The sequence below is a fragment of the Clupea harengus genome, chromosome 5 (assembly GCF_900700415.2).
Source record: "Clupea harengus chromosome 5, Ch_v2.0.2, whole genome shotgun sequence".
Lineage (NCBI taxonomy): Eukaryota > Metazoa > Chordata > Actinopteri > Clupeiformes > Clupeidae > Clupea > Clupea harengus.
Genome location: NC_045156.1, coordinates 27,283,736 through 27,311,445, shown reverse-complemented (window position 1 = coordinate 27,311,445; position 27,710 = coordinate 27,283,736). Strand labels below are relative to the sequence as shown.

At 43.6% G+C, this 27,710-nt stretch overlaps 1 protein-coding gene across 10 annotated transcripts in view; it reads left to right on the top strand.

Moving 5' to 3' along the window:
• Positions 1-9,739: 9,739 nt before the first annotated feature.
• The window catches only part of wnk2 (WNK lysine deficient protein kinase 2), a 33,058-nt gene continuing 15,087 nt past the window's right edge, over positions 9,740-27,710 (top strand). For 6 of the 10 annotated variants that reach the window (XM_031568362.2, XM_031568361.2, XM_031568359.2 and 3 more), the window contains exons 1-12: positions 9,740-11,814; positions 18,513-18,685; positions 19,594-19,814; positions 20,420-20,577; positions 21,028-21,116; positions 21,525-21,744; positions 22,795-23,071; positions 23,326-23,882; positions 25,642-25,791; positions 26,033-26,071; positions 26,522-26,695; positions 26,994-27,434. In XM_031568362.2, the coding sequence (XP_031424222.1) occupies positions 11,152-11,814; positions 18,513-18,685; positions 19,594-19,814; positions 20,420-20,577; positions 21,028-21,116; positions 21,525-21,744; positions 22,795-23,071; positions 23,326-23,882; positions 25,642-25,791; positions 26,033-26,071; positions 26,522-26,695; positions 26,994-27,434 (3,162 nt within the window). In that variant the 5' untranslated portion in view covers positions 9,740-11,151. The other 4 variants (XM_031568365.1, XM_031568363.1, XM_031568366.1 and 1 more) reach the window with 4 other exon arrangements.

Below are 27,710 nucleotides of genomic sequence, written 5' to 3'. Positions count from 1 at the left end.
CGTTAGAAGCCTCATTTAACCGCCCCATTGAAGTCAATGGGAGACTTGTAGGATTTCACCAAAACATTGGCCATTATTTCTCTCTGAAGTTGCAAAGGGTCTTTTGGAACCATTTGTCATAATCTGTAAGTGGTTTTGATCACTTTGAGGCTACGACTGTAATTGGTCAGTGATCTGATTCGGAGAAAATGAACTATTTCAGCCCATGCAACTAGCTATGTGTACTCACTTCCTGCTTGCTAAGGTATCTTCCTAATGTATCATTTTTTAATGGAGAAGTGTCGTTTCTTTGAGATGATAAATGGCTAGATAACATTACTGACGTGAGTTGGAAACAGACATTTTAAACTCAAATTAACTTGCAACAATATACAAGTTTTACCCAAATCCTTAGCTGCTAGCTAGTTAGCGCATATTAGCCATTTTGCTAACCATGTATGCATTAGCTTGCTAACTAGCTTTGTTAACTAACATTAAATGGTCATTCCACATGCACTGGCAGGGGCGGACTGGCCATAGGGGATACCGGGAAAATCCCCGGTAGGCCGACGGGGTTGGGCTGATTCAATACCCTGCGTCACTCGCTCGCAGACAGCTTCAACACTCCTACACACACAGGATATCAATAGTAATGTATTAATCTATCCCAATACCTCTAAAATATTTCCTGTTAATAGATCTGTGCCCAATTTCCCCCTTTTTATTCTTAATTGTTGTAGTTACTTTCGCTTAAGGTTCTGAATAGTCCCAATATACATGGTCTATCTATTTTTCAAATATTTTGGGAATTGATGTAACCAAAGATATGTTAACCAGACAACAGCTTAACTTCCTTCCTAGACTAAAAAAAACTAAAAGCATTTTGAATATGTGGCTTCAACTTGACCTATCTATTTTTGGAAGAATTCTCTTAACCAAGGCTGAAGGCATCTCAAGACTTGTTTATCCTGCCCTGTCATTGTATGTTTAAGACTCGACATCTAAAGAAATGAACAACATACTTAGCAACTTTGTTTGGAAAAACCAACACCACTACTTAACAAAATATATACTTTCTGGGCCAAGGAAAGAAGGGGGATTTGATTTATAATTTTTTTTTAATTTAAATAACACATTCAAGATAAAATGGATTGGACAAGACTACCAAATTGCCCATAAAATTATCCAAATGTATTCAACAGGCCCTCCTAGCGTGGAAATTATGTTACACACACAACGTTTCCCCAAACAAAACAATCATATGGAATAATGTTAACATAACTGTTGGTAAAAAGTCAATTTTCAAGCAGAAGTGGTTTGATAGAGGTACAGTATATTTCTATGTAAATGATCTATTTGACACCAGTGGTTTATTGCTTAGCTATGATCGATTCCTTCTCATTAAGTCCTTTCCTGTAACGAGTAAAGAATTTAACTCTGTGATGAAAGCCATTCCTAATGGCTTATCCCAGCTGTTAAAGAGTCACCTCCAATTTCAAGAAGTACTAAGGATAGAACCCCTCTTGTTTGTCAATGGTATAGACATTATGGATATTAAATGCAACAATAAACACATACGTAACACATTATTTGAAAAAAGGAAGATTAGTTTTAAGGGAAGGCTTTCTGGAATAGCATCTTTAATGACATTGACTGGCAAAGAGCATGGCTTTTGCCATACAAATGTTGTATTACTAATAAAATGAAACAAGTGCACATCAAATTTTTACACAATACATATGTAACAAATTTGTATTTATCTCAATTTTTAAATATTGAAAATAAATGCTCCTTCTGTAATAGGGATTCTGAATCTTTAACTCATCTGTTCTACCATTGCTAATGTTCACTTACCTTTTGGGCTCAGATTGAAAGATATATATTGTGTAAAACAAAAATGAATGTTAAAATTGACTGTAAAAGTGTCATCGCCTATTTTGTTTATAAGAATAACAATTTTGAATTCATAACTTATTACAGTGCATGAAATGCCTTGTATTGTTATTCCTAGGCTTCTTATACTTCTTCTTATTCTTCTTACCGACTTCTGCGATTAATTCAGCTCAAACCGCTTAACGTAGAAACTTCGTTCAAACTTTGTCGCGTAGGTCTTGTAAACGACACTTATGCTATGCACTTTTCTAAACTTTATACTTTTTAAAATATTAAAGAAAAACTAATACAAATGTTCCCATTTGACTTACATTGGGCCATTATGACATCATAATAGGGTCATTAAACTGGCTTTCACCTGTGCTTCACTGACACTTGCGCCAAGGTTCCAAGGCTCCTCTTCTCTCTGTCCCGCTCCATTCAACTGTATAACTAGGGATATTAAGAGACACCTTCCATACTCTACTTCTTTTTCTCTCCATCTTTCTCTCTATCCCTCTGTCTACTTTCTCTCAACCTCCATCTCTCTGCTTCACTCAATTTTCTCTCCTTTCTTCGTTCCTTCTTCCACTCTTCTTTCCTTCTTCCATTCTTCTTTCCTTTCTTCTTTCCTTCTTCCACTCTTCTCTTCTATCCAGAGCCACTCTTGTTCACTCTTTGTTCCTTTCTTATTTCTTTCTTCCACTCTTCTTTCATTTCTTCTTTCCTTCTTCCACTCTTCTTTCCTTTCTTCTTTCCTTCTTCCACTCTTCTTTCCTTTCTTCACTCTTCTTTCCTTTCTTCTTTCACTCTTCTTTCCTTTCTTCTTTCCTTCTTCCACTCTTCTTTCTTTTCTTCTTTCCTTCTTCCACTCTTCTTTCCTTTCTTCACTTTTCTTTCCTTCTTCCACTCTTCTTTCCTTCTTTTACTCTTCTTTCCTTCTTTCACTCTTCTTTCTTTTCTTCTTACTTTCTTAACTTTTGCATTTCATGCACTGGTATTTCCTTCAGGAAATGCATTTTCTAGTTTTATTATTTATTATTTTATTTGATATTACTTATCTGATCTTGTTTTATGGCTGATGTGATGAGCACTTGTCTGTATGTTTTTGTATACTGTATTGCAATAAATAAATAATAATAATAACAACAAAAAATCCCACACACACAATCACACACCCAGCATGCAACACTACTGATACCACTGATGTTCACACCCCATCTTATGTTCTGTTCTGTTCATTTCTACAATATAGTTCATACTGATTCTACCCTCTGATTCCAGTTTCTTTATTGTGTGGTCTTTCTCTGCTGACATTCATTCCTTAAAGGCTCTGTAGTTATACATATAACCATCTGATACTAGCCCAGAGTTAAGCATATTCATCTAGAAAACTATACCTACCTTGGAGTGTTACAATAGCCAGTATCATTTTATTCCATGTGTCCATCCAGGCAAATTGGTGGATCCAAATGTTATAAAAAAAAACATATATGATGTAATTTCTTTGTAATCATCCAAAATAATGTTAAGTGTGTGGATATTTTTCAAAGTAGGCCACTGACTGGTCGATACGTGCGATGCATTGAGTGGGCAACGCGCCGTGTATTGGGTGGGCAGCGCGCCGTCTATTAAGTGGGCCGGTCTGACAGTAACTCCCGGGCCACTTTTTTCCCCCAGTCCGCCCCTGTGCACTGGTATAATACACAATCACAGCCAGTAATACAGAACACAACATTATGTTTATCTTCTCTTATTGCCTTTTAGGAGATTAGGTTTATGTTGTGATGTAGGGTGACACTCCCTCTTATGAGACCTTGGTTAGTATTCTATAATTACATTATTAAATTACATTTAAGAATTACATTTAAATCCCTCACTCTGGCTAATAGCCCAGCCATTGGATCGGCCCCTGGCCTGCTATGATCCAGCTCCATTCCCCCTCTCAACCACTTCGTCCCTTTGATGAGCGTTTGTTGTCTTTGCCGTCTCTTCTCAGCAAGTGATCGCAGTCAAGACTCTTCGTTTGTGGTATGTCGGAGGTGGAATGGCCTACTGACCCGTTCCAGCGACAGCCTTGGTATATTTATAAAGTGCTTAAAAACTCACCTTTATAATTATCATCTCTTTAATTAGTCAATTTGCTTGAGGCCTACTCCTCCTCCTAATAATTTTGTTAATTGGTGTATGGGCTAAGTCTACACTTATAGCCCAGAGGGATTGTTGACTGAGCACTTGATTGACACGCTTACTCTTTAGATGTAAATAGCGTTCCACCTGTTGCGTTCCACTTCTTAGTTATGATATTTATATATATATATATATTCGTATGTCTCAGAATACATTTCATACTGTTAGATGACTAAGCTTGTGTCCGCGAGCCATGCTAGTGCTTCACTGTTCAGGGTAGACAGTGCCTGAAGGCCAGGGCACTGGTACTTGGTGCAGTCGTTGATAATGTGATCAGCAGTTTGCTCTGGGGCCCCACAGGGGCAGTCTGGAGCATCACATAGGTTCATCCTGTGCATATTGGCTCGGAAGCGTCCATGTCCTGTTCGGCATCTGTTGAGTCGTACCCAGGAGTTTCTGTTGAGGGTGTGTCCTGCAGGCCTTGTGGACGGTGTTTTGATGTAGCCATGTAGTTTAGTGTTGGCTGAGCCCCACTGTTTGGTCCATTGTGTGATGGTCCAGGACCCAGGTGGCTGACCATTTGCCTCATGCAGCAGACCCCGAAGTCTTGCAGAGATTGGTGCCCTCAACGGTAGGCGTGGTGGTGGGTCGTTTGAGTTAATGTCATGATGGAGTAGGTGGCTGGCTCTGCGTTGAGCTCTCTGTGCAAGGCTTAGGCAGGCTGCTTCACGGCGGATTGCTGGTGGTGGGATTCCACTGAGGATTGGTAGGTATGAGGTTGGTGTAGATCTTATACATCCTGAAACCATCCGCATGCTGTTGTTGAGAGCTATGTCAAGCTTGGTGGTATGAGTGGATTTGCACCAAATAGGTGCACAGTACTCTGCTGTTGAGTAGGCCAGTGCTAGAGTAGCAGTTCGGAGTACAGGGAAACTTGCTCCCCACGAGGTTCCGCAGAGACGGTGAATGAGGCAGTTTCTTGCTTCCACCTTGGCTCTGACTTGCTGGAGGTGTTGTTTATAGGTGAGGCTTCTATCCAGAGTAACACCCAAGTATTTTGGAGACTTTTCAAATGGGATAGTATTTCCTGCACATTTTACTTTTAGTTGGGTGTTGGCTAGTCGGTTGGCAAGATGAAAGTTGCTGCTGACGGTTTTGGTTTCATTCATTTTCAGTCGCCAGTTAATAAAGTATTTGTTCAGATTAGTAAGATCATTTGTTAAGGCGTCACTTAGTGAGCTAAAAGAAGTTCCTGTAGTTAGGAGTGCGATGTCGTCTGCATAGGTGTATTTTTTGCTGGTTGTTGTCGGTAAATCAGAGGTATAGATGTTGAAGCAAATTGGAGCTAGAACAGATCCCTGAGGCACGCCATTCTTTAGCATTTTCTTTTTGGTTTTTTGATGGTCGATGTGCAGTGTGAAGCTTCTGTTTGTCATCATCTGCATGATAAGTTTAACCATTATGATATTTTATTTCTCACAATAAAATCCAATCAGTAAAAGGTGTCCATACATCCAAACATGCATCCTAATTCATACGATTTACAGACCTTTGGTGACACAATGAAGCGGTCAAAAAGCTATGTGTCTCCCTCCGTCAAGCAACACCTGACACCTGCATGAACTTTCCCACCTATATTATGTGAGCCCAATTAAGGTAGAGCGCCATCTAGTGTCCCAAACAAGGTTAAAACATGAACCCGAATGGCTCCTACAATTGGTACCCAATATTAATTCATATTCATCTGTTTTCTAATGTGTTTTTTGTATGTTTTGTAAGTCACTTCGGAAAAAGCATTTGCTACATACATAAACCATAACCATGTTTTAAAATCTTTGGTTACACTCAACTTAGAAGTAGCCAACTTAGATAAACGAAATCCTGCTTAGATCCAAGTAGGCCTAAGGCTATGCCATTATTTTTTTGATTAATTACAAAACCTTGGTCTATCCATAACTCGAGATATAACTGTAATGAAACATGTAAATAATCAATCAATCAATCAATTCAATCTTATATAGCGCTTCTCTAAATACCCGAAGTCGCTTTACAGTGTCCAGAGTCCAGTAGTCATTCATACACAGTCATACCGGTGGTGGTAAGCTACATCAGTAGCCACAGCTGCCCTGGGGCAGACTGACAGAAGCGTGGCTGCCAATCAGCGCCTACGGCCCCTCTGACCACCACCACCAACATTCATTCATATTCATACGATGCAATGCATGTCTTTATGGTGGTGGGGGGGAACCGGAGTACCCGGAGTAAACCCACACAGGCACGGGGAGAACATGCAAACTCCACACAGAAAGGACCTGGTGCTAACAGTGCTAACCACTGAGCCACCGTGCTGCCCATAAGAAATAAGGATTCTTTTTTTAATTGGATTGTGATAGAATCGGCCTATATTAACTTGAAAAAGACAACAGGTGTCTTTTATCTAATCACACAACAGGCGATCACAAGACTATTGTGGACCTTTAGGAAAGATATGTGGTCCCCTTTCTTCACTGTCAGTGGATAATTTAAGCCTTTCATCTGATTCTCATGAAATTTGGTATACGTCATCTACGGACAATGCTGACAAAAATTTGTAAAAAGGATTTTGATTTTCAATTCTGTTTCAAAGTTAATTAAATTTGAGGGTATGGCCCATCATGACTCTATGGCCAATATCTTGTGATTTAATGGTCCAAACTAACCGAAACATAATAAGGCACTACAACAGACCCATGGCAATATTGCAACAACTGCTTAAGCTAAAAATCTGAAGTTTGGTATACTTATATTTGGCCTCATTTGCCTATACTTCCTAAAGTGCTAATTGGCTGGCTCAAAAATAGTCAATCAAATGGTCAATCACAATTCGGCAGCCAATATTTGCCAACATGAATGGCTTCATGAAACTTCATAGGCTTATTCATTATGGCACATACAATTGGCCACAGGGGACGCTGTAATGAGCACATTTACATTGTGGCACGTATCTGTTATTCCTTATAATTATAATATCTGATTCCTTATAATTTCCCAAATCAAATGGGCCTATACCTGCCAATTTCCATCGCCAAAATGTCCAGCTATTCCAATTTTACAAAAAGGGCGGGAAAACAAACTTATTTGAGGCACTTAATGAAATTGCGTAGGTTCATTCATAATGGCCACTGCCACAAGATGTCACTACAGCAACCTACAACTTGCTTTCCTCTGTTCCTCTGGTATGGGACCTCATTTATAAAATGTTGCCTAGACAAGGACTTCAGGATGGGTTAAAGGCAGAGGGCAAATTTCACCGGCGACCTCATCAGCATGCGTGTGTGTGTGTGTGTGTGTCCTGTGTCACGGCCAAATGCACGTGTGTGGTGTTGTGTGTCGTGCTGTGTGACAATAAAAAAATGATTTTGACTTTGAAATATAGGATTTAGAGAGACTAATATTACAGGCAGTAGCTATGTCCTGGCATGGCATGTCTTTCACAACCAATCAGACAAGGCAGGCTTGCCGAACGCATCATAGTGTTGTTTATATCACATTCTTTTGATTTACTATTCACAAAATGGATATTAACATGCCTGTGTCTAATTCTTTTTTTTTTTTTTTTTCAGTTTGATTGCCAGGCATGATAAAGGATTATAAAGACATAATTATAGCATCAACAACACAATCAAATTCATTTGATTTAAATAACACTGTCACAATCCTGTCTAGGATCTCCTGATCCGGGTTAATGTGTTCTCTTGTTTCGCCCTCTTGTGTTTCTGTACCTTGATTGGTTGCTTCTTTGTTTACTTCATGTGTTCCATGTGCTTTTGTTGTCACTTGTGCCTTTAGTCACGCCCCTTTCGTTACTGCCTGGTGTGTCTCGTTGTTCCCTGCCCATCTGTGTCTTGTTTTCTCATTTAGTCCTGTGTATTTAAAACCTCATGTTTCTTAAGTTCCTCAGTTTGCCTGTCACAATGTGTGTTCACGCTGTTTTGCAGCACGCAAAAGTTAAAAGTTAAGCTTGGTGGTGGGAGTGCTAGCTAGCTAGCTAACAAAACTATTTTGTTAGTGGAACTTTACCTTATTTCAACTTTTTATATAGTTTTCAAGAAACCGCTTTAGCTGTGTTAGCTAGCTAGCACTGCCACCCCCAAACTTAACGAGAAGTCTGCTATCAGCCTATCAGATAGCTAGCACAAAATTGGCCACTTATAAAAACTTAGTTAGGGGTTCTTTACTTTGTTGGTAGTGCATCCCATCACACAGTTGGTTTGGAGTCAATGGAGAGCAATGAATTGTGGGACTTAATTGCGGGACTTATTTGCAGCCTGTCTCAATGCCTTCTCATGATGTAACCACAGCTCACAAGTTCCATTTGAAGCTAAGTGGTTAATGCTGATTGGGTAAAGACTGGTCCATTGGTTTCCAAATATGGCCGAAGGCTACGCCAAATAGGATGCAGCGACTGGAGACAAACCCCAATGGAGCATTGTCAGACCCTATTCACAGAGTTAATTTGGGTCTGGTAAGTGTTGGGGAGGTAAAGTAGCCTAATCGAGTTGCCCCCTGGTGTTTTCGTTCCTCATTCTGAGCAAAATGAATAGGATTTACCAGTTCGCCACTTTGTTGTGAGTCATCAAAGAAACTAGGGGAAGATATCTACAACTAATCGTCTCACTGTAAAATGCATTTTGAATGATGGTAGGTGGGTTAGCAAAACGAAAGTAAGCATAGGCCTATAGGCTTTCAACTATACACAGTCCACATACCAAAATCTCAAAGTAGGGTACACGCACCACACACATTTCCCATTTTCTTCTTGGGCTATGCATTTTTCATTTATCATTTTCCTCAGTATGCCCTGTTTCAAAGCATGACAGCAACACTACTGTTGCCTTGACAATGGACAAATAATATGTCCGATCCTAATCAGATGAATCAGACCTCAAACCTGTGGATTCCCACTGAGTTATCATCCCTAAAAGATGACTTTCATGGCTTTGAAAAATATTTACATTCACACTTTGATGATGATGGTGACGATGAAGTTTTATTTTTTTAATTCTTCGGGTCCATAAACTTTAACGACCAAATAGTTCCCACTCTTTTATTTTTGAATAGGCCCAGATAAAAATTAGTGGCAGCTTGTCCTTGGTCCAAGCCAGATAGCCTCTATGACACGATGACCTGTACTACAGTTAAATTGGTCAGAGATTACTTAGAAAGCCCTATATCAATCAGTCAGCTGTACAATAATATCCATATTTGGATAACAGAGTGAGATGTGCTCTCCAAATCGTGATGATAACAACAGAAAACGTTCTATGGGGTGCCATTTGTAAAATGTTGCACATTCTGTAATCCTGTTACATTTAGCATTGTCAAATTTAAAAAACAATATTCAACTGTCACTTTTTCAAACATTTAGAAAGAAATTAATGTAAATTCATGCAATAACTGCATACATGGAAAAAGCCGATGTTACCCAATGGGAACATATAGCCATTATCGTATGTATTGTAATATTCAGTTTCAAGTCCGACATGTAGATGGAACATTTAACATTTACATTTAACATTTAGATTATTTTGCAATTTTGCGTTAGGCTACTGCAGAACATTGAAAAAGTTATTGCATGAATTTACATGACTTTCTGTCTAAATGTTTGATAAAGTGACATTTGAATATTATATTTTCATTTGACAAAGCTAAAAGTACAAAAACTGAGCAGGGTTACAGAACGTGCAACATTTTACGAAAAAGCACCCCATAACATTCAAACTCTTGAATTGTCGCACAAAAACAGTGGATTCATGAAGCCTCAAGTCCAGTAGAGGGAGCAGTTCAACCAAGGGGGAAGGGACGTGGGAAAACAGCACAGTCATGTATCATTCATCTATCCTACACAGGGCATATGCCTTGAAATATTGAAGACACACACATGGTCTCCTTTATTGTTTAATGTAGCGGACAGGTCGTTGAAAACAGTAAGGGCTAATAGATGCTATTTCACATAGCCTATCTGTCTAACATAGGCTGTTTTGTAACTGTCACTTCTTAAGCTTTATGAAGTGCCATCGTGGGCTGTTTGATTTAAAGACAACCAATCATTTCCCCGTTACCTTTCCCCTGACTTATACTCACTTAAGAGCAGGGAAGTCCTGCACAACGATGCGCCGTCCTTCAGCAGCCCTCGCGTCACGCAGGGGTTGGGCGGGACGCTGTGAGTGGTGTGGTCCGTGACGACCCCAGTCTCAGCGTGTGAAGGTACCACTGAACCCTGCGCCTTTATTGGATGCATATTGTTGCTAGGGGCGTGGGGCCTTGTGTTAAAAAGACAACGATGGCAGGGCCGTGTGTCATCGTTAGGATTTAGCATATCAACACAACAAGTCTTTCTATTTCTAGCCGGGTAGGCTACTGTCAGGATCGGCAACGGTTTATATTCACCGGGAGAAGCATTGCCGCAGTGAGTGAATAATCTTATCAACGCTTCAGCTCCACGCCTCGGATATTTGCCAGATGTAATCGTATAAACAAAGATTTTGCCTAAGTTTCTGCCATGCGGAATTACGTAATTGCATGGAAAATAACAATTTTGCAAATTTTGAACTCTTGTTATATTATACGATTTATATAAATGCGACCCTGGTTAGCAACTGAGATTATGTCGGGTCACAGCTGCGCACTTGATAGTTTTATGACGAGCTGTCTGAGGGATTAATGAGCGACGTAACCACCTCTGTCAACTACGGTTGTTATAGTGGCAAAACTAGCCCATGCACGGGAATGGAGCGAACAAACGACTTTTCTTTGGATTATTACAGAAATGAAATATCAAGTATAGGCCTGTCACGTGGACTAGAGGTTGGTAAAAATTCTTAAATGTCATTTTAAGACGTTGATGCAACGGTCCTGCGCGATGATTTCAGCTAGCTGTGTGGAATTGTAGCCCAATTGGAAGGAGATGAACGTCGCCAGTCGTTTTTGTCGTTGATGCCGATTTGGAATTAGAGAAAAAAAACTGCATGTTAATTGATGTGAATTCGCTGACAGGATAGCCTGCAAATGATGCCAAACTGCGTCAGAGCAGACAGACGTTGCAGGTATCCTCCATCCTCCGGTTCAGGACGAACCATGATAAAAGCATCAGTTGAGTGTCACAGATAAGTGTTTAAAAATTCACATGAGATGGATTCAGGGCCAGAGTCGGGCTCGGAGCCGCCTCAAGGATGCGCGTTCTCCTCTGTTCCTAACCTAGACTCTGACATGAGCTCGCACTCTGTTATTTACGTGAACGGTGATGATTGCAATGTCAACATGGACCCTGGTGCAGCGCTTAGAGGGGCAAGTGATCCCAGCTCGTATCCCTTATCGGATTACCGTGGACTGGTCCGCCAGAGGTTCATACGAAGGAGTTTGTGGTTCTCCGAGACAGAGGATCAAGCGTTTGATGCGTCAGAATGTGATACCAGCAGTCCGATCGTCAGCGTTCAGTTACGCACCATTGTGGACAGGACTAGACTTGTGCGCGTTGGCTTTCAGGAGAGCTCTAGCACCGAGAGTCAGGTGGGACAGAGAGGCAGCGGTACAGAAAGCTACAGTGCGGAGGATGAGAAAGAAAAGAGTGAAGCCGAGCGGAAGACGGAGACTGCATCCTCAGAACAGCTCAAAAGCCCTGGGAAAGCGGGGAGTGATGAAAATGAGGAAGAAGCCGAGATGAATGCGGTTTCCACATCACCTGGCGGAAGGTTTCTCAAGTTTGACATAGAGCTCGGAAGGGGTTCCTTTAAAACTGTTTACAAGGGCCTTGACACTGAAACATGGGTTGAAGTGGCTTGGTGTGAACTTCAGGTAAGTCCTGTATAATACCAATAATTAAATATATATTACACAATTATTTGAACAATAATAATGGTATTAATAATACTTAAACGAAGCACACATAGTTATAGATATTTTTTGCGATCAGTGTACACATACTAATATGTGGTTGGTGACTGTGCCAGTGACGATATAAGGCCTACTGGCCCTATATGATTATGTGCAGGAATCTGTAATTATTAAGTTTGTTACATGTTAAAAGTGCTTTAGTCCTGTGGATTTGACCAATCTATAGAAATATGTAGATCAGAGAGGGATTCAGCAATGTCTTTGCTTAATGTGTATTGCTTCTGCAGGTTTCCACTCAGTCACTATTCAACTCTGATCAGTTCAAATACATTTGGAACGGCACAAGGGTACCTTGGGGGAGGGGCCACTTAGGTTTGATACATTATTTAAGTGTGTGAATGTGTGAATGTGTGTGTGTGAATGTGTGTGTGTGTGAATGTGTGTGTGAGTGTGTGTGTGTGTGTGTGTGTGTGTGTGTGTGTGTGTGTGTGTGTGTGTGTGTGTGTGTGTGTGTGAATATGTATGTGTGGTCCCTGAAGCCTCCTAATGAAACTAGCACACACCACTGTCTCAGTGCAGTGACATGCTCTTCAACCACCCTTCAGAGGAGATGAGATCAAATGAAAGGTCTCTGAAACCTGAGTCTACCAAATTCATCTCAGGGAGAGTAGAAATAAAAGATGGAGCCATTGTATCAGATTTCTTTTGTGTGGTGGTTGCTGATATCCTCGCCTGACCGAACGCGTTCCCATGAGGGTCTGGGCCAAGAGGTTCAGATCAGGACTGTGGTCCAACAAGAACCAATAAGAACTCAGCATCCCAGACACAGCTCACAGTCTCCGACCAATCAGACTCTGCTCTTACAGATGAGGCAGCCGTGTGGCTTCTGTCCAGCTCTGACGGAGAGCAGAGGGTATTTTTACTTCAGGATGCAGAGACGAGTGGGATGGTTTGTGTCCATCAAGCTGTGATCTGTTCACTCGAAACACAAACTTCGCTCCATCACTTCTACCATCACCCCCATGAAATGTCAGTAGTGTAGTACTGGGCTGATATTATTCGTATTGCCGACAGAATCTTAAGAAAGCTTTATTAGCTGACCTCCACTAGGGTATTACTGGTGATATTTGCAGGGGACATTTGCTGAGTGGAATTTTCCAAACTTGCAGTCTGGGTCCACACACAGTTGTTCCTCCTGCTGCCATAACTGTCACATACTGGTTACACCAAGGAGACCCTTGATGGTCAGTGTTCTCACTCTCGGTTGGTTTTTACAGGGAGTTTGGTTGGACATCAGAAATGACCTTATAACTGGCAAAGAGTTATGGCCTCGCCCTTTTAGGTGTATCAATGTGGGGGTTGGGTAGAGGAGTGAGCTGTGCATCTCGGCCGAGGCAGGGTTGTTTCTGGTGCACTCCGGCTCAGTGTTGTGCCAGCGTTCCCTAGAGGCGTGTGGAGGGTGTGTGGCTCTTGTTTAGTGTGGGTAGAAAGAGGGGGGAGGAACCAGCCACACTGTCCATGCACTTAGCCACGTCTAGCCCATAGTATTTTTTACAGCCTAATAAATGTCTAAGGTTTCATTTGAATAAATGTGTCAATTTCGATCTCTGGTATACACACCCAATTAAAAGGGTCTACAACTAAGATAACTAGATATGGTGTATCATCGGTGCAATCCTGAGGACAGTGTGTGTAGCCATATGCTCTGGTATCAATTAAATACCTAGGAGGGCAGAGGGAGCTGAAAGAACATTGGATTACAGCATAGTTCTCTGTGAGAACACATGGCTTACATGTATCTATGATATGTGTATGTATGATGAAAATCTTGGGAAAATTGCAACATTAGCGTGTTTTGATTTAGACATGAGTGTGAAACAAGATTTAATATTGGTAATGAAGTGTCTGTTGGCCGTTTATTCATGTAGCAGACAGAATATGAGACCCTTATTTCAGGATAATTTCAACCAGTTGTGTCACTGAAGCTGACTGAAGTGTTTTGCAACACACAAAGAGCTGATTGTGAACTTGCGGAGTAAGAAAATAACACCACTCCTGTTTATGCTGATCAGAGGTGGGGTTGGCTCATCAGCAATTAGGGTTCATGATGTGTGGCTGAACGTCCAGTGTGTACAAGCATTGGAGTTGCTCAGTCAAGAATGATAATACTATTGATAATATTTTTTTAAAGAATATTAGTTGGGACGACAAGGTCACAGGAAGCTGAAGTTGGAATCTTAGCTGAAAATGGGTGTTGATCTTTGTTTGTGAGGTTAGATTCTAGGATCTCGGGGGGGGGAGGCTGCGGTGTTAGTGGGGGAGGGGTGTTGGGGGCAGGAGTGATGGAGTACCTGTTCACCCAGGCTGCCTGTCCCTTGTCCCTAGAGAGGAACAGGTCTCTGCTGTGTGAGTCAAGCTCTCTCCATTCTGCTGAGGGAGGAAACGTGCTGCTGATTTGAGGGGCTCCAGATGTCAGGCAGAGTCTTCTTTACGCCCTTTTCACTTTTTCATCCCTACCATCACAGACAAAGACACAGGCAAACAGGGGCATAGGAAGACTTTTGTTTTCAGTTATATGGGTTGTGTTTCACAAAATGGTTGGTAAATGAGGGGATTGGTACAGTGATTTGTCTCATGGTTTGATTCACTCTGTCCCTTGCATTATTTACCAAACCTTGTATGTAAGATCCTTTATAATGGGAAAATACCCCTGGCAATACACTACTATACCCACTTTAGGTTCAATTCTGGTAAGAAACAGACAGCCATCAGTTTTGTAACACATTTCTCACAGATGTTTTTGTTCTGTCTCAGACTGCATTATTTTGAGAGAGAGTTTTTCCTTAGATTTTACGTGTAAATGCAGCAGCTGCAGCGTCCTCTGTGCTCCTCATCCACCCATCCCACTTCCTGGAGCCCATCAGTAGGGATCCACAGCCTCCGTTTAGCTCTGAAATGGAGGCGATGATGATGATGAAGTCAGTCTGATGACTCAGCACTATAGGCTGCTATGTAGACAAGGCCTTGTCCTTTGGTGCGTATGAGAAAATGGTGACTTGGACTGCACAAGGCTCAACAGCCTGGTCTCGTGTTGTTCCGTCACCCTGCACACCTCTACATTGCGCTCTGCAGTGATATGGCAAGAGACATGTGAAATAGGTAGATTTATGTAGAAAAAAAAACGAAGCAAGCGAATATATAGAAATTGTAATGGTAAACCAGGCTTGTTAATGAGGAAGTCTTTGGCTTCTCCATGATCTGCGCTTGTCTGTGTTAAGTGAATGGATGATCATGGACCTGAGCTGGCTCTGAATGATTGCACACTACACACAGCTTCTGTGTAGGTCTGTCTGGGCGAGAGAGGGAACTGCTGACACAGCCTCCTAAATCTGCAATGAGGAGGGAGAGAGAGAGAGAGAGAGACAAGAGCACGTGCACACTGCCAGATGCTCCTCTGGGAGAATTGGGGTCGTTTAAGGATAAGGTTGGCTCAGTTTCTTTTGCTACTGACTGGATACTGCTAGCCCTCATGTTACAGGGTTTTCAGCCTTTGGAATGTAAACGTGAATAAGTATCGCAGTAAAAAAAAGTCCTAGTCTAAAAGATTACAGATGCCGAAGCTCCCAATCCGTCTTCTGTCGGTATGAATGTTCTGCTAATGAACGCATCAGTCTCCTGGTTGGTGCAGCTCCTGGCTTCCTCCCGAGATTCTGCATTATTTGGCCCGAGGGCCCTGTTTCCTGGGCACAGTGATGCTCCTCTGAAGCAGTTGCAGCAGGATCCACGCCCTAAAAGGGAGGGGTAATTATCTGTCTTTGTGCAGAAGCTGCATCTTCACCCTGTGCCAGTGAAGAATGGCTAAATTGCATTGGGGGGGGCCCCTTAACAAAAATGTGTTTTTGAGGAAAAAGCCTACGGGTTTGATCTTAAGATAGGTGTGTGTAGATGAAGACTTTGCAGATCTCTAGTGTATTTCATTTTATGTAGCTGTTCTGTTCATGGGTTGCCTATATTGAACACAGACGTATGTCACACACGCTTGCTCTGTCTGCACTTTATATGGATGTGTCTTTACTGGCCCGTGTCCCAGATTTGTGTTTGTGCCAACTGCAGGGGTTATGTGAGGCAGTATGTCTGGCTGAGCTGAGTTATGTGGTTTCTGGTCACCGTGTGTTCTGGGGCAGGACGGACCACTGTGAATTCAGTCAGGGGAGAGCGAGGTGTTGCTAGCGTCTGGATTGTGGAGTTAGCGTGTGCATGTGAGGGAGAGATGGAGTTTGATATTGATGCACCTCTTTGTCTGCTCGTTGGATATTTGTGTTCCTTACATGTATGTACGATGAAGGTTCTTTTGACACGTTATGCCATCTATATTTTGCTGCAGGACATGATGTGTTGCTTGTCTTGAGTCATTCTTTTTTGAAGTGTCATGCCACTCCCTCTGGGTGGATGACGCGGCAGTGGGGTGAGGTACCTGCTGGGTGTGGGACAGATGTAAAGAGCTCCCTACGTCAGCAGTTTGTTTTTATACTATAGCAGCATGAGGACAGGAGCCAAGCTATTGATCCGAAGAACTCAGTCACCTCGAGCGCTCCAGGAGGAAAGAGGCAACCAACTGATCACACCTCCTGCGGGGGATCATTTGCATCTCCTGGCACCACGTGCCAGATATAGACGGGGCGAGCTGCATAGGGCTCTCTGTCTGCCCATTCATTTTACATCTCACCACAGCGCCATTTCCCCTCCTTATCTTGGCTTTGGAAGGAAGCATTTCTTGAAAATTGCAATAGTACTTTTTCCCCGACTATGTTGTCATTGTATATCTATTCATGAAAGTATAAAATGAACAAATTCACAATGAAATGAAAGCAATCTAATCACTTAACCCAATTGGATTTATTAATAGAGAAACATTTTTGCCATTTTAGACATGCTCTAAATAAAGCGAGTAAATAACTTTAGGGACCCTAAACGTTTTAAGCAAACGTGTCTTTGTTGCTACTTACCTGCTAGTTTCCTACCAGTGACAACCGAGTGAGTGCTCTTACTGCTATGGAGTACGAGGATACAACAGCTTGGCTTAAATAGTCTTTTCACTTTATTTACGCTTTAAATCAATGATGAATTCAGTGTTCAAAAAGGAAAAGCTTTTAATGTTGTATGTTGATGTTGATGTAACCAAAGTAGAAGAAATGGTAATAATATGAATCTGTAAAGTCCATCATCAAAGAGGCCTTACAGTTTTTTGTCTAAAACTAGCTAACAGCCAACAGACTTTCATTGCAAATGGCAACAACACCACAGTTGACACTGATAAAAGCTAACTGTCTTGATAATTGATATATTCTGGTGATATATTTGGTGAAATATGGAAGCCGTTTTCACAGGTTTCCAATCTGGCGCATAAAACTATAAAGAGAATAGCCTGGGTGGATAGTAAGAATGACAATACATTTATCAGATGAATGTACACCATCAACATGAATTTGATTATAAAACCTATAGTTGTAAAAACTAGATATCTATAAAACATCTCATCAAAATGGCCAAAGCCTTAATTAAGTTGTCTTAATCATAACCAATCTTTGTGACCAATCATGGAAAATGCTCAAATATTTTCCATGCCTCTTTTTTTTTCAGACATAACATTATGAAAAGATGGTGTTCTCGGCCTTCACATACAAATGATACAGTCTTTATACTAGCCATGTCCTCAGCTACAGGCTCTGCAGTATGTCATGTTTCCATGGCATTCAACAGATTAACCTCCCACTGACAGTGCCTCTGACGTCTGCTGTGCCTTCACTTGGGCATCCTGTCTGAAAACACCACTGTTGCATACACAGCTCATCAGCGTAGCTTTTTGAAGTCCCCTATATTCCATTCAGTGAAAATATTATGAGTGACAACAGGTAGATCCCCCTTACAACTATTAGTCGAATGTCTGGCGTGTTGATGGGGGCGTTAGTGACACAGTTCGAAGAACTGTTCGAAGAACTGTGTCACTAACGCACACATTTGTCATTTGGAAAAAGCCCCCATCAACACGCCAGACATTCGACTAATAGTTGTAAGGGGGATCTACCTGTTGTCACTCATAATATTTTCACAGAATGGAATATAATGGCTGATATTTTAGCCCTCATCAAACAGATTGTGAAGAACTTTGATGAGGGCTAAAATATCAGCCATTGTATTGTATTTTTGATGTGATATTTTTGTGTATCTGCCAGTTCCAGTAGATTGAGGAGACACATGTCTGAGCCACAGAATGAGTGCTTTCATAAGGGATATCTAGGGTTTAATCTCTCATTTACAGCCTCCTCAATCTAGTCCATGTCATGATGAAGCTATACCAGATATCATTTGAATGGTCTACAGGGGAAGCAGCGATTTGTAGTATTTTGAAGATTGTGGACATCTAGCCATACAGGAATCAGCAAGGAAGCAGATACAACAACAGACTGTGTGAAATCATATTGAGTTACACTGACACCAGTCTTTCTGGAGTGAGAGTCCTGAAGGTATTCAATGAAGACACTACAGGAAAGCAGATAATATTCCGAACAACAGATCTGCTCCCTATGCAGAGTCATGATCAGTCACATTTCAGGAGTCCTACATTGTATGTATTCATTGCATTTTGGCATTTCCTTTAGGATCGCAAGCTGACAAAAGCAGAGAGACAAAGATTCAAGGAGGAAGCCGAGATGCTTAAAGGACTTCAGCACCCCAACATTGTGCGATTCTACGACTTCTGGGAGTCACCTGTTAAAGGAAAGAAGTGCATTGTCCTTGTCACAGAGCTAATGACATCCGGGACACTGAAGACGTGAGTGTAAACATGCTTCTAAACATTATCTTTTATTTATTTTTTACATTCGTCAGCAGTTCTGAGTCTGTCTGGATTTTAAAATAAAATAGTAATACAAAATATAGGAAGATAAATGATTCAGTGTATTGAGAACTGTTATTTCTAGGGTGTTTTGAAGGTGGCTCCGGCGATTTGAAGTGTTGAGATGAGACGAGACGCTTGTTTTCTGTAGGTATCTGAAGTGTTGAGTTGAGACGAGATGAGACGCTTGTTTTCTGTAGGTATCTGAAGTGTTGAGACGAGATGAGACGCTTGTTTTCTGTAGGTATCTGAAGTGTTGAGATGAGACGCTTGTTTTCTGTAGGTATCTAAAGTGTTGAGATGAGACGAGACGCTTGTTTTCTGTAGGTATCTGAAGTGTTGAGACGAGATGAGACGCTTGTTTTCTGTAGGTATCTGAAGTGTTGAGATGAGACGAGACGCTTGTTTTCTGTAGGTATCTGAAGTGTTGAGATGAGACGAGATGAGACGCTTGTTTTCTGTAGGTATCTGAAGTGTTGAGATGAGACGAGACGCTTGTTTTCTGTAGGTATCTGAAGTGTTGAGTTGAGACGCTTGTTTTCTGCAGGTATGTGAAGTGTTGAGATGAGACGCTTGTTTTCTGTAGGTATGTGAAGTGTTGAGATGAGACGCTTGTTTTCTGCAGGTATCTGAAGTGTTGAGATGAGACGAGACGCTTGTTTTCTGTAGGTATCTGAAGTGTTGAGATGAGACGAGACGCTTGTTTTCTGTAGGTATCTGAAGTGTTGAGATGAGACGCTTGTTTTCTGTAGGTATCTGAAGTGTTGAGATGAGACGAGACGCTTGTTTTCTGTAGGTATCTGAAGTGTTGAGATGAGACGAGATGAGACGCTTGTTTTCTGCAGGTATCTGAAGCGGTTTAAGGTCATGAAGTCCAAGGTCCTGAGGAGCTGGTGCAGACAGATCCTCAAGGGCCTCCAGTTCCTGCACACAAGGACCCCTCCCATCATCCACAGGGACCTCAAGTGTGACAACATCTTCATCACAGGGCCTACCGGCTCCGTGAAGATCGGCGATCTCGGCCTGGCTACGCTCAAAAGAGCTTCATTTGCCAAGAGTGTCATTGGTGAGAGAGACTGTTTTCTCATCTACAACTCACAGTCATTTTTGTTAATATAATCTGTAAAATGTGAGTGGTTTGGTGTTAAAAATAATCATAAAATTGCTTTGTTTGTGTATCAAAACAATTAAAACATTTGGTCTGGTTTTAGATAGATAATAGCTTGAGTTTATGTCCGATGTCATCACTTTGAAGTAAGTATGCCTAATGGAAATCGATCATCCGAAAGCCATCCTGATCAGAGAAAACTGAAACTCAGAGCAGATGTCATGCGGTGCTGCTCGACTATCTCTAAAGTGAGGAAGCTACACAAAATCTTGCGCACAGCCCATTTCAACTTATTTCTTCTTTGACCTTCCCAACATTAACCATATGCTTCCACGTTTTCTGACTTATGAATGTTAATGTGGTCTCAATGCTGTTCAAACTAAAATGTGGCTCTTGAGCACCACTTACGAGCAGAGAAATGTATACATCTATAAAGTATGTGTATATGTCTACGCACATCTGTAGGATAGACTGCACATATTCGACTGCAGCATCAATTCTAACTAAATGTTAGTGGGATAATGAATTTGCTTTTCTGGCTCTTTTGTTTTCGTGTATCTCAGGTACACCTGAGTTTATGGCTCCTGAAATGTATGAAGAGCACTATGATGAGGCTGTGGATGTCTATGCCTTTGGGATGTGCATGTTGGAGATGGCCACCTCCGAGTACCCGTATTCTGAGTGCCAGAACGCCGCACAGATCTACCGCAAAGTTACCAGTGTAAGTATAGCCGGCACAAACAATCTACCCTGCCCATCTTTATTGTTCTTTCATTCCCATTTTGGACGGAACTTATTACCTCGAAAATGTAAACAGGCCTGTGACCCCTAAGGGTTTTAATGGGCATGATGTCTGCTTCAACCTAATTTTTTAAAAGCTCAGCCACCATGTAAAACCAATACAGTAATCAATCAGAGTGTACTTTAGTTCACCAGTGCTTTCAAGGGAAAGCTTTTTTTCTGGGGTATCATTGGAAAATGGAGATCATGAGTTTCTGCAATCACGAGATTGTTTCATGCCTGACGTGAATGTTTGTGTGTGTGTGTGTGTGTGTGTGTGTGTGTGTGTGTGTGTGTGTGTGTATGTGTGTGTGTTTGTGTCAACGTGTGCAAAATAGCCTAAAAGAGTTTTCACAACATGTCAGCTCTGTCATTGCTCTTGTCCCCACAGGGAGTTAAACCCGCCAGTTACAGCAAGGTCGCTGTCCCAGAAATTAAGGAAATCATTGGGGAGTGTATCCGCCACCACAGGGAGGAGAGGTGAGAGGAGGCCGGAGGTTAAAGAGCACTCTGCTCCTGGGCCTTGGCTCATTCAGCCAACACAATACTCTGTTGCCATGGTGAATTAATCACTAGTGTGCATTCTGCCATTCAAATTAAATTAGAATGAATTACTGACCAGAGGCAATACTGGGGGATATTTCCTGTTTGTTTGTTTGTAGACAGGAAGTTTGTAGCTAATGTGTCTCTGAGGTATTATAAAGATGTATAGAGCTGTGAGCAGTGGGATTTTCACAGTGTGTGTGACCCATTTGGAATTGTGACCTTCACACCAGTATTTACTGTGTGAGTGTCAGTGTTGATGTTTTGAGTGTTCTGTGTGTTGCACAGTTGCCATGTGATTCCATCTCCCGCCCACATCGTTTCCTCTTTTATCTTTTTTTCCAGGTACTCCATCAAAGACCTCCTCAACCATGCCTGCTTTGCGGAGGACACGGGTGTAAGAGTGGAACTTGCAGAGGAGGATGATGGGAAAAAGCCATCAATTGCACTGCGGCTGTGGGTTGAGGACCCCAAGAAGCTAAAGGGGAAGTACAAGGAAAGTGGGGCGATTGAGTTCACCTTTGACTTAGAGAAGGAAGTCGCAGAGGACGTTGCACAGGAAATGGTGAGAGCGGGCATTAAATGTCCCACAGTTGTCATTAGAGGGATGTCATTTGATCTGTATTTCAGTTACAAGCAAATAAAAATCACTTCAAAATTAAGAATAGAGAAAGATCTGTTGCCCGTGAAATTGTGGCTGTGTGTTTTTAGTGGTTAATCCTGTCAGATCTCATGCAATAGCAGTCTTCTTTATGTAGCAGCCATCCTTAGATGAACAAACTCGTTTTCAGGCTTCAAAGAAAGATTAACACCTGCATATGGATCACTCATAAAGGACACACAGTCATCTTGTGTGGTAGTGGGTCTTTGATTATATGTTATGTTATGTTATGTAATGTAATGTGAATATCACCAGTGTTCCCATGACAGCAGCAAATAGCTTGAGGGGCCTGTGGGGGATCCATTTTTTCCCGGCCCACTGGGGTGTCTGACCTTTAGGGGCGACAGTGGTACAGTAGGTAGAGAAGTCGTTTAGTAATCAGAAGGTTGCTAGTTCGATTCCCTGTCGAAGCGTCCTTGAGCAAGACACTGAACCCCTAATTGCTCCTGATGTGCAGTGTGCCATCAGTGTAAAAATGTAAAAATGTGTATACATTGTAAGTCGCACATATGTAAGTCGCTTTGGATAAAAGCGTCTACTAAATGATTAAATGTAAATGTAATGTAAATGTTTTATTCATAATTAGATGCTTTGGCGGGGATGCATTCCAAACAAAGGAGCTTAGAAAGACTGTGAACATAATCTTATCATCGATGACAGGACTTAGTGAGGATAAGGTGTTCTGTTGTGAACATAGTTGTGAACCTGCTCCCATGCCAGTATGTAATGAAAGGAGACTGATCGTAGTCCCATTCATTGCTACTAGTAGTGTGAATTCTTCAGGTTCAGATCTCCCCCGTTGTTTTAAGTAGGATCTGAATGTGCCATAGTGTAGGCTACAACCCGTGAATCAAGACATGTAGTTAGTAATCAGTTGGATTAGAGCACGGATGGACTAGAATGGTAGCAGAGTTGTTTGTGAACCTCAACACCATGACCTTCATCCTCTGGCAGGTGGAGTCGGGTTTCTTCCTGGATAGTGATGTGAAAGTGGTGGGGAAGTCCATCCGGGATCGCGTGGCCCTGATCAAGTGGAGACGGGAGCGGATCATCTCAGCGGCGGCGGCTGCTGTTGTGGAGGTGGCCGGGGACAAGGGACCTGACGGCCAGGCCAGCCTGCCTCAGGTGCCCGGAGCCAGCGCTGCCCAGACCGCACCCTCTACTGCGCCGTCGGACACCGACGAGCAGGTGTCAGAGCAGGACCAGATTTCTGCTCCCACCACTACCACATGTGAGGAGCTGAATCAGCAACCATGATGGTTTTCACAGATGATTGTATAAATGATTACTATAATAACACATATTGTTGTGATTCTTATATATAACAAAATGAGGTAAGATAATATTAGCTTTCAGACTAATGCATCCAGAGCCCTGCATTGTTATTCAATGAGCTTCTCACCAACAGTTCCAACCAATCTTGTCTGTGTGCAAAGTGCCAGTCATGGTCAGTGGTGCTGTCCTCTTTCTTGTCTTGTTTCATAGCTGACAGCGGTGTTGGGTCTACCGTCATCTCAGATGGTTTGAGCAACCAGCACAGTATTCCCTATCAGTCTCTCCCGGAGATCTCCACTGTCCAGGGTGCGTATAGCATGCCCATGCAGCCAGTGACCCAGCTACAGCAAGGAACCTACCAGCAGCAAACTGCTCAACCAGTACCGGGGGCCCAACAGCAGCAAGCCATCCAACTTCCCCAGGGAGTCCAGCAGCAGCAGACCACACAGCTGCACCAGGGAGTCCAGCAGCAGCAGACCACACAGCTGCACCAGGGGGCCCAACAGCAGCAGACCACACAGCTGCACCAGGGGGCCCAACAGGGGCCCACGATGCAGCTGCACCCAAGGGCCCAACCGCAGCACACGGCACAGCTGTTCCAGGGGGCCCAACAGCAGCAGACCACACAGCTGCAACAGGGTGCCCAGCAGCCTACTGCACAGCTCATTCAGGGGGTCTACCAGCAAACTGCTGCACAACTGCACCAGGGGGCCTACCAGCAACCTTCTCTACAGCTGCATCAGGGGACATATCAACAGTCTCCTCCAGTAAGTCTGTTTAACATGTTCCTCCATTCTCCTACTCATCATTTGCCCCTTGTCATTCTCTCCTCCTGTCTGTATGGGCAGCATTTGTGATGTGTTTATAAAAGAATCCTTCATCCAATTTTCAACAAAAAAAAAACCTTCTCTCTTACCTAACGTGGCTTGAACAGAGACACTCCAGCATTCCCTATGACATCGAGGAGTCCCCGCTGCATCGAGGGGGAGAGGGGCCCTACCTCAGTGTCAGACATGGAAGCTCCTCTATCATTGACATGCTGAGAAGCAGGGCACATCTCTGCCCTCCTCTGTGTCCTCAGTGCTGCTGCAGCTCCAAAGGAGACTCGGCGGCTCCTCCTGGAGCTGGTGCCTTCTCAGGCTCATCCCAACCTGACCCCTCCCACCATGCTCCCAGTCTGCTCCCACAGGCTAGTTCATCAGCTTCGGCCTCCCTTCCTCACTGCCTAGTCAGGCCAGCCCTCCAGGCTAGAGGGCAGGCAGGTGGTCCTCACACACCACCAGAGCCTCCTTCCCGTCACCTTTGCCACAGCTGCATGACCTTGATGCCGGCCCCTGCTGTGAGGGAATCCCCTAGGAAACGATCCCGTCCCTCTCATTTAAGCCTTCTTTCACCAATTCCTCAGTCCTTGCCCCCGAATGGCTCCTATTTGGTTCCTCCTGCAGCTGCCCCCCACCACCACCTGGCTGCACGTAGCTGCCCCACCTCCCCTAAATCTCCCCTCTCCCCTCAAAGCCCGTCTCCCTCCTCTTTAACCTCCCCCTTGGCCCAGGCAGCCCTGAGCGCCAGGAGTCTGAGTGACTGCTCGGACCTCTCGCTGCTGCACCAGCAGCTGCAGCACATCATCAGTCGGCGCTCCAGCTCCCCTTTTCTGCCTGACCGAGGGCTCACAGGGTTCCCGGGGTTGCAGTCGAGTTCCTCCGACACTCCCGTCTACTCACTGCCCGTGCCTCAAGGCCACGTAACTCCTCGCCAACCGCCCCCCTTGCCCAGCCCTCCGTCACCACCTAGACTCCAGGGCAGGTCTGGCCACCTGGTAGGTTTTTTTGGTACTGGGGGGTCGGTTTGTAACCCTGAAAAATCCGCTGGATACTGTTCCTGTAGAAACCTCAGCCTGAACCGGAGCAGTAGAACTCAAATTCCTCCAACCTTGCTTGGCTCTGCTCTCTTGGCTTTGCCACTTTAACCTCGACAACAGTCATAGCTTCCAGGAACAGCTCTACCCTCAGTCTCCTCTCTTTGCCTTGCCCCCAACTGTAGAGGCAGTAGGACTTGGATGGAAAGGCTGAGGAGTGTAGATGGAATGCTTGCCTTCTTTGATGCTGAATGACTCCCTACTAGACCCGAACCTTCAAGCAAATATTATCTGTTCTCAGAAATTCCTTCCTTTTTGATGTCCCTTAAGAGTTAGAGGATTCATATTCCTTTGTAGTGCCTCTGCTTCTAGTATCAGAATGGCTGATTGGTCTCCATTGATGTTGTCTCTTGATCCTGTTGTCTCTTTACTGTTCAGTGAATAAAATCTCATGTCTTTAACTAGATCTCTTCTCCCTCTTGAATTCAGTATGGAATTCCAAGTACAGGTCCTGCTCCTCATTTTACCAGATATATGTAATCACTAATTAACAAAGTTCTTGACCATTAATATAAGCTACTGAATTAGCAGGTGAAAATCAGCAGTGCTTCTGTTGTCTCGGATGTGTCTTTTCATGGATGCGCGGCTGAGTTGTGTTCTATCTTCCCCAGCCGAGTGCTGCTATGGCTCAGTCGTACACTCAGGGCACCCCGGCCCTGAACGTGCAGCACAGCCGGCCGAGTCTTCCCAGCTTCCCAACGCCCTCTCAACCAGCACAACAAGTGCAGCTGAGCCAGCAGCCTTCGCAGCTAACACACGAGGTGAGTCACAGAGCCGTGATGCACAGGAAGCTTAGCTCTCCCCCCTAACACTCTCAGCCCTCTTTCAGCTCGCTAACGGTGCGTGTGAGCGTGTGCATGAGTGTGTATTTATAACCCTGAGAGTAAGGGGTCTGAGGAAAAGAACCAGCTAGAGCCTGACTTTGTGAGAGAGAAGTTGTCATGTGGTTTGATTTAGGCTGTTTTCTTCCCTGTGTTTTTTTTTTATTTTTATTTCTCTCAGTTCCATCTCTATCTCCAACCTGCCGTTTTCCAGCCCCAGGTAGACCCACCGCCTCAAGAGTGACCCAAGCATTTAAAGCGACTTCTTCAATGGGCAGCCCCCCTGTCCCTCTCTCTGTACACACGTCACTTCTCTGGTGGCTACTCCTTTTCTGAGGCAGCTGAAATTCCTGCAGGCGGCCTAAGGCTGAATCACACTGTGTTGTCTGATCAAGTGTTGCAGCCGCCAAAATCCCAATCCATCCAAAAGCCAAACCCCATATGTAGCTAAATCTAATCCCTGGCTATATAAAATGATTAGTCGTCTGGCCAGAAGTATTATTATTCTCACTCATGATTATTTTTCAAGAGTCACATGTCCCCAGCTATGTACAGGGTGATAGATGAGCTATACACACACTTGCCCTCATGAATGACCTTTCTCTCTCTCTCTCTCTCTCTCTCTCTCTCTCTCTCTCTCTCTCTCTCTCTTTCTCTCTGTCCTCTTTAGCCAATGTCTACTGCACAACCTCTAACACAGGCCTGCACAGAGGGCCACACCTTCCCTCAGCATTTGCTCCAGACGGCCCCCACTATGCCGGCCACCGCGGTCCAGACCCTGCCCCCACCGCAGCAGCCGGCTCACGGCACACCCCTTCTCCAGCCTCTGCAGATCACCACGCAGGTCTGTTTGGAGGCTTCATCTAATCCCCCCCTTCTCTCTCTCTCTCTCTCTCCCTTTCTTTCTGTGTCTCTCTGTCTTTCTCACGCATGTTCTGTTAATATGTGTGTCAGTTCAGTTGCATGTTTGTGTACTTATGGATGTTTGTGTATGTATTAAGGCACTTCAGGTCTCTCGTATCCCCTCCCCTCAGTTCTATATTGATTATTCTGTCCTCTCTCTGCATAGGGTCGTCTGACTTAAATATGATTTACTTGTCTTTGTTTTTTATTATATATTTTTTTTCTGTCTACCTCCTCAGTACCCCACTGCATACTCTGTGCTACCAGCAGGGGGCACTCCAGCTGGATGTGAAGCAATGCCCTATTCCCCTGCTCCTCTGTCGTCTGCTTACTCCACCAGCATTGCCCCTCTGCCCTCTCCCTACTACTCCCCTGCCCCTGCCCATCTCTGTCTGCCTTTGGCTTCCTCTCAGACCGTGTCTTCTGGCCTGGGCACCCCGCAGACCCCCATCTCCCTACCCCAGCAAATGCTGGCACCTCCCATTCCTCTCCTGGCCATGGCCGTTTCCCCCTCCATGGTCCCTCCTCACCAGCAACCAGCTTACTCTCCTCTCCCCCAGCCTGATGCCCCACCCATGATCTACCCCACCCAATCCACACCAGCCCCCCACCTTCTGCCTAGCTTAAACCCCACCTCCCTCTCTCAGCAAGAACAAAGTTTGGCTGAGACAGCAGTGCAGGTAAATGTTGCACCAGCACTCCTACCAAACAGCAAACTGCCCACTCTATTTGACTCCACTCTATGTGCTGAGTTTTCACTTATGTATGGGTGTGGCATGGCCTTTGTTCAAATGCTTTATTATTCTTCTCTGAGACCCTGCCAGCACTATAAGCACTTTAACAACAATGTGTGAATTATTTTGATCTCAAGATCATGTTGGGGTTCGGCACATTTCTGGAGTGACTTGTGTGATTTGTCATGCTGATACTGTATATCCCCACAGCAGTCTAATGCG